This window comes from Rhinopithecus bieti, unplaced genomic scaffold (genome assembly GCF_001698545.2).
Source record: "Rhinopithecus bieti isolate Rb0 unplaced genomic scaffold, ASM169854v2 scaffold_1070, whole genome shotgun sequence".
Taxonomy (NCBI): domain Eukaryota; kingdom Metazoa; phylum Chordata; class Mammalia; order Primates; family Cercopithecidae; genus Rhinopithecus; species Rhinopithecus bieti.
In genome coordinates this window covers 3,536,279-3,542,845 of record NW_016803844.1, presented here as the reverse complement: position 1 = coordinate 3,542,845, position 6,567 = coordinate 3,536,279, and the positions used below count along the sequence as shown (strand labels likewise).

At 36.6% G+C, this 6,567-nt stretch overlaps 1 protein-coding gene across 2 annotated transcripts in view; it reads left to right on the top strand.

The window, feature by feature from the left end:
• ERBB4 (erb-b2 receptor tyrosine kinase 4) overlaps positions 1–6,567 on the top strand; it is a 1,212,321-nt gene that overhangs the window by 871,613 nt on the left and 334,141 nt on the right. For both annotated transcript variants that reach the window (XM_017855612.1, XM_017855621.1), the window contains exons 8-9: positions 2,991–3,104; positions 4,459–4,585. In XM_017855612.1, coding sequence (XP_017711101.1) covers positions 2,991–3,104; positions 4,459–4,585 — 241 coding nt within the window. The remainder of the gene's footprint in view (positions 1–2,990; positions 3,105–4,458; positions 4,586–6,567) is intronic.

Sequence of the window (6,567 nt, the reverse complement as noted above, 5' to 3'; positions counted from 1 at the left end):
CAAATCAAAACCACAATGAGATACCATCTCACACCAGGTAGAATGGCAGTCATTAAAAAGTCAGGAAAAAACAGGTGCTGGAGAGGATGTGGAGAAATAGGAACACTTTTACACTGTTGGTGGGACTGTAAACTAGTTCAACCATTGTGGAAAACAGTGTGGCGATTCCTCAAGGATCTAGAACTAGAAATACCATTTGACCCAGCCATCCCATTACTGGGTATATACCCAAAGGATTATAAGTCATGCTGCTATAAAGACACATGCACACGTATGTTTATTGCGGCACTATTCACAATAGCAAAGACTTGGAATCAACCCGAATGTCCATCAGTGACAGACTGGATTAAGAAAATGTGACACATATACACCATGGAATACTATGCAGCCATAAAAAAGGATGAGTTCATGTCTTTTGTAGGGACATGGATGTAGCTGGAAACCATCATTCTCAGCAAACTATCACAAGAACAGAAAACCAAACACCGCATGTTCTCACTCATAGGTGGGAACTGAACAATGAGATCACTTTGACACAGGAAGAGGAACATCACACACCAGGTCATATTGTGGGGAGCAGGGAGGGGGGAGAGATAGCATTAGGAGATATACCTAATGTAAATGACGAGTTAATGGGTGCAGCACACCAACATGGCATATGTATACATATGTAACAAACCTCTACGTTGTGCACATGTACCCTCGAACTTAAAGTATAATAAAAAAAGAAAAAGAAAAATACCTGAGACTGGGTAATTGATAAACAAAAGAGGTACAATTGGTTCATGGTTCTGCAAGCTGTACAGGACACCCTGGGGAGGGCTCAGGAAACTTTGAATCACAGTGAAGGTGAAGGGGAAGCAAGTACGTCTTCCATGGCCGGAGCAGGAGGAAGAGAGGGGCAGGAAGTGTTACACACTTTTTAACAACCAGATCTCGTGCTAACTCACTCTTGTCACGACAACACCAAGGAGGATGGTGTTAAACCATGAGAAGCCGCCCCCATGATTCAATCACCTCCCTCCAGGTCCCACCTCCAATACTGGGGATTATAATTCGACATGAGATTTGGATGGGGACACAGATCCAAACCATATCACCAGACCTTGAAGAAAGAATGGCTATTTAATATCGTGTATGCATCTGTTGCATGTTGGGTTCCCCTGAGATAGAAATTAGGTTATGATAAGGTGCAGTCTCAAAATCAACACTTTTTGGAGAAGGGAAGAAAGCAAGATCGGACTTTGATATCATGTCAGTAAAGTGCCTCTTTGTTGTGGTGGAGGTTTTCGTGTGGATGTTAACTTGGAATACAAATTTTTCCATACTTTGTACCCACTCTCATGGATTCTCATATATCCCTTTGCCCCAGATTCTCTTTCTGCTCAAATTTCCAGTATTTCTTCTCTCAGGACAAGCTCATGAGTTAATATATATTCTAAGGTCAAGCAACTTCTCTTGTCATACAAAATGAGTAATCAGTTTTGCTACCTAAAATTATGCCTGTTGGTAAGATTTTCTCTTGTCTCTGTGTTTCAAGTCCACTCATAGGTTAGACCGCAGACAGAGAAGCTGCCATTTTCAGCTAGTATCCATATACCTAGTCTAGTTTGTGTCTTACTCTGTTAGCTCTTCTTAAGTGCCTTCTCTCAGCCCCCACAAACCATAGGTATGAGCTGACTGAGAGGGACCAGCTCAGTGGTGGATGATGGCATTGGGGGGTCTTAACCATTTGCTTACGCAGTTTACTTGTGCTTCTGCCCCTGCTTATATCCTACTTTAATTTTACAATGGATTGCTATTGGACCTGCCCAATACGATGACATTGTGACATTGTAGCAAAACCCTATTCATAATAGGCAATTCTGGCTACAAGGTCTGACCCAAGACCCACTTCTAGCAGGACTCAGAAGCATGTCAAAAGCTGTTTATTAAATGGTATACTATCCCATGCTACAGGTGGCATAACTTAGCTCTGAAAACCTAGAAGTCTCTGTTGTGATTTTCTGATGAAATTTGCCATAAATCTACATGGCATATTTTCCCACTGCAGATGCTTCCAATATAGAGCCTCTTGTGTTTTATGTCCCAAGTAGCAAAACTGCTTGTACCACAGCCTAGATCTACATCATATGCCTTTTCTGCTTTGGGCACCCCTCAACGCTGTAAGCATTCCACAACATTGCATATTGTGCCAGAGCAATATTCCTAGGCATGGAAGGATGCTACTTTTAAAACCAGAGTGGCCTAGCAGGTATTGTATTTCCATTTATTGTGAGAGCCTTTAGATGCAACAATTTGTCCTTTATTTTGGAGGGGATGTTCTGACATATCCCAGGTCACTGGACTCCTAGACATTTAATCCAAGTATTGAGTAACAAAATGCTCCTTGTCTATTTGATATGCCTTTTCCAAAGTGCTACCCTTTCCAATTTTACTTTGTTTCTTTGTGTAAAAATATGAGAAAGGTTTTGTGGCACTCCATTGAAAAATAGAACACATTTTAAGCATTTTCTCCTGGATGTGAAGTGTACTCTCTTAATCCAAGGCAGTTCAACTTAAGCTTCATTTGTGCTTCATGAACTTGAAGTATTTTTAGACTTCAAACTTGCATCATGTCATGAAATGAAGTGGAACTATTGAAACACACAAGCTAAATGTCGTGTAGTTTCCTAAGTATATAAAAGAAATCTAGTCTATCTTGGGGGCAATTCAGGATGTGGAGCAGTAACCAAGCAAGTACTAGTTGCTGTTAACACACATTGCATTTGACTGGAAATACGATTTCAGGTTGAGATATTTAAACAAAGAGTTGTTTAAGGGGAAGATACATAAACACTCTCAATGAAGCTAATCATTTCCAAACCATAAAATATCTTGTTTTGAACTTGTTTGCTGAATGTTAACATTAATGCTTATTTGACCTTTGTTTTTTGTTTGTTTGTTTTGTTTTTTCTTTCTTTCTTTTTTTTAAAAAAAAAAAAAAACAGATAACTTTGTGGTAGATTCCAGTTCTTGTGTGCGTGCCTGCCCTAGTTCCAAGATGGAAGTAGAAGAAAATGGGATTAAAATGTGTAAACCTTGCACTGACATTTGCCCAAAAGGTGAGTGGTAGCTCAGATTATTTAGTTAGAACTGGGCCTATATAACAAGGTTTTTAATTCACTTTTAAGTGGACCAACTTTTTAATATAAACCCACTCTCACAACCAAAACCTGCCCACACATGCTTTCCATAATTTTGGACAGTCACTCAAAATATGAACTTTTATAACACTGTATATTATTGAGTTTGAATTATATCTGCTAAAATGGTCCAGAAAAAAATTCAGGTGTGACACTGATAGGAACTCACTTACATTTTATTCTGTCAATAGGAAATCTTAAAAGCTTTGTAAAAAAACAAGAGTTCACATGGTTATGTTGGCATCACAACACATATTAGTTGCTTGGCACTGTATACAAATTTATCTGCTAAGCATAAAAAGTGATGCATAGGGACCTGAAATTTACTCTCCAGATCTTAAAAATATATTTTGAAAGATGAGATCTATGAAATGACAGGAAACTTTAACATAAGTTTAAAGTAAATATATCAGATAATTCATGCCATAGAATTCTAGTGGAGGACGGAATCTCTTCCAGCTGTGTGTAGTCTAATTCCTCACCAGAATGAAACCTAAATTAAGCCAGATGAAAATATAGTCTAAATCTCAGGAATGTTGTTAAACTTTTCAAGGTATCAGGGAGTGCCTTAGAAAAGGACAAACTCCAGACTTACTTTAGATGGTCTTTTCTCTCTTCCTCTCTCTTTCTTCCTTATCCCCTCTCTCTATTTCTCTATACACCACCCCACGTACCCCCCCACATAAAAATTGTTTTGTTTGGTTGTTTAAATTAGAAGCTTCAGAAAGCACATTCAATTTAAGCATAAATATTTGAATGGCCCTTGATTTTGGTTATAATTCACATCATTAGACTCTTTATTTACATATATTCTCCATTAGACCACTGTTTTTAAAATTGCAGGTTGTAGAGCATTAGTATGTAAGCCATGAAATTATTTTACTAAAGTTACCAGCATTTCAAAATCATTAAAAATGATATTTTCAAATAAAGTAGAAAATAGATAATTTTATGTTGTTAGGAGGAGTATTGATTGATAAAATTTCTGTTAAACTTATGTATGTGTTGTGTGTGTATACTGGGTCTTGATATAAAATGTAATTTCTATGATGAGTCATGGTCATTCGATTTTAATGCAGGGACAAGTTTTTAAAGCAGAACCAGTAGTGAATGTTGAATGAATGAATAATTATGTTACTTTTAGAAAACAAAATTTGTAATATATTTTATATGTTGCAATTAAAATACTCTGCTATTTTATAATGAAGATGCAATGATTTATTGGCCAAAAATAAGTTTCTCAGTCCCCTAACTCTGAGTCTTGTTTCTACAGCTTGTGATGGCATTGGCACAGGATCATTGATGTCAGCTCAAACTGTGGATTCCAGTAACATTGACAAATTCATAAACTGTACCAAGATCAATGGGAATTTGATCTTTCTAGTCACTGGTATTCACGGGTCAGTATTACATTTTTGTGCAAGCTATTTTACAAAGTGTAGAGGAAACTTAAGAGATTCTTTAGTTTTGTTTATTTGATTCTTCAGGAACCTGAAGAGTTTCACCTTTCATTAATGCTCCTCAAAACAAAAGCAAGGGCCTGATTTCACCAGCAATGACAGTATAATATAGTATAATGACATTATAGCATAATGAAAGTATAGTGACATTCCAAAATACCAGTTTTGCAATGTGCTCAAATTTTAGTTTGGTGACTATTTAAGGTTGAAAATATAAATTTGTATTTAAACTAAATTATGTTTTAGGATATTCTCCTCAAATCCAAAGTTTTCAACAAGCTTGACTTATTTTTAGATATGTTTAGAGGAAAATTCATTCAAACTTCTAACTGATTAGGTTGAGAAAACATGAATTAATATCCTTTAAAAAGTCTCACATAAAACTAATCAGTAAGTTGAAATTCCCCTGAGCTTCTTCCAGAAATTCTTTGTCCTGATGTATTATTTTTGTCTTTTTTCCCTTAAGTTGGGAAGTTAGCACCACTGTGAGATATGCTGCTAAATGAGTTTCATTTTGTTAATAAAAATGATAACGTGATTTATCTGGGCCCCTTCATTACAGAACCCCCTGCTGGTTTTAACTGGAAAACAAACGTGTTTGTATTCTTTGAATGTCAGTATTTTAACATTGTATGTTATCTGTTTGTCTATATTACTACTTAATCCCTAAATATTAGCACTGCAGGCTACAGATAAAGAATATCTCTCATACGTTTCAATTCAAAATCTTACTCTGAACATATATCAGATCATTTCTAAAAGCATACTAATTTAACACAATATGAATAAATATGTCCAAATAGGAATGGCAAGAACAATAGAACAAAGTGTTTCTTTTCATTCAAATCAACTATTTGCACTATTGCTAAATATTTGTTTATTTTAATAGGTAGCTTTTAATATGGTCCCATGTTAGATAGCATAATAGTATGTGTGTAGTTGCCACCCCATAGTTGTTGTATCTGTCTTAAGAATTTTTTTTTTTCTTACCTTTTAAAATGTGTAGATTTGGTTATTCTCAGCCCATATTCCTACATGGCAACAATTTGTTGGAACTAGGTAGCCATATTAATCAGTTATCACACTGTTAATAAAGACACACCCAAGACTGGGTAATTTACAAAGAAAAAAGAGGTTTGGTGGACTCACAGTCCCACATGGCTGGGGAGGCCTCACAATTATGATGGAAGGCAAAGGAGGAAAAAGGCATGTCATACACGGTGGCAGGCAAGAGACGGTTTGTGTAGGGGAGCTCCCCTGTAGAAAACCATCAGATCTCGTGAGACTTATTCACTATCATGAGAACAGCGCGGGAAAGACCCACCCCCATGATTCAGTTACCTCCCACTGGGTCCCTCCCACAACATGTGGGAATTGTAGGAGCTACAATTCAATGTGATATTTTGATGAGGACACAGCCAAAGCACATCAGTAGCACTAGTCATTTTGAGGTGGGACACACTTAATCAACTTTACCATAGTCCGCACTGGCCTTCCGAATCCATTTACGTTGCTGTCTTACCCTCCTTGCCCCATTGCATAGGACACCTGGTACAATATTTAGGTGCTGCTTCATGATTTAATGCATCTACGACATTTAATAAAGCAATATACCCACAATTTGACTATATTTAAAACCAAATATCATATGAATGTAAGATTACATTATGCTGATAATGTCTTCTGAGAAATAAGAAGATAGAGCCACTTTGACTCACATTGCCTGCTTTCACCTGGAAATAATAAATGCATTAGCCTCAAGCCTTTCACTGTGGGGAATGATTTGAAATCATATTCACATGAATCGCATTAAACAAGTGGTTTTATCCTTATCGGGCCCAACATTCCGCTTTTATATATTAAAATTGCCACTTTTCAATTCTGAAATAAAATTTATAGATAATGTAACCTAAATATATATA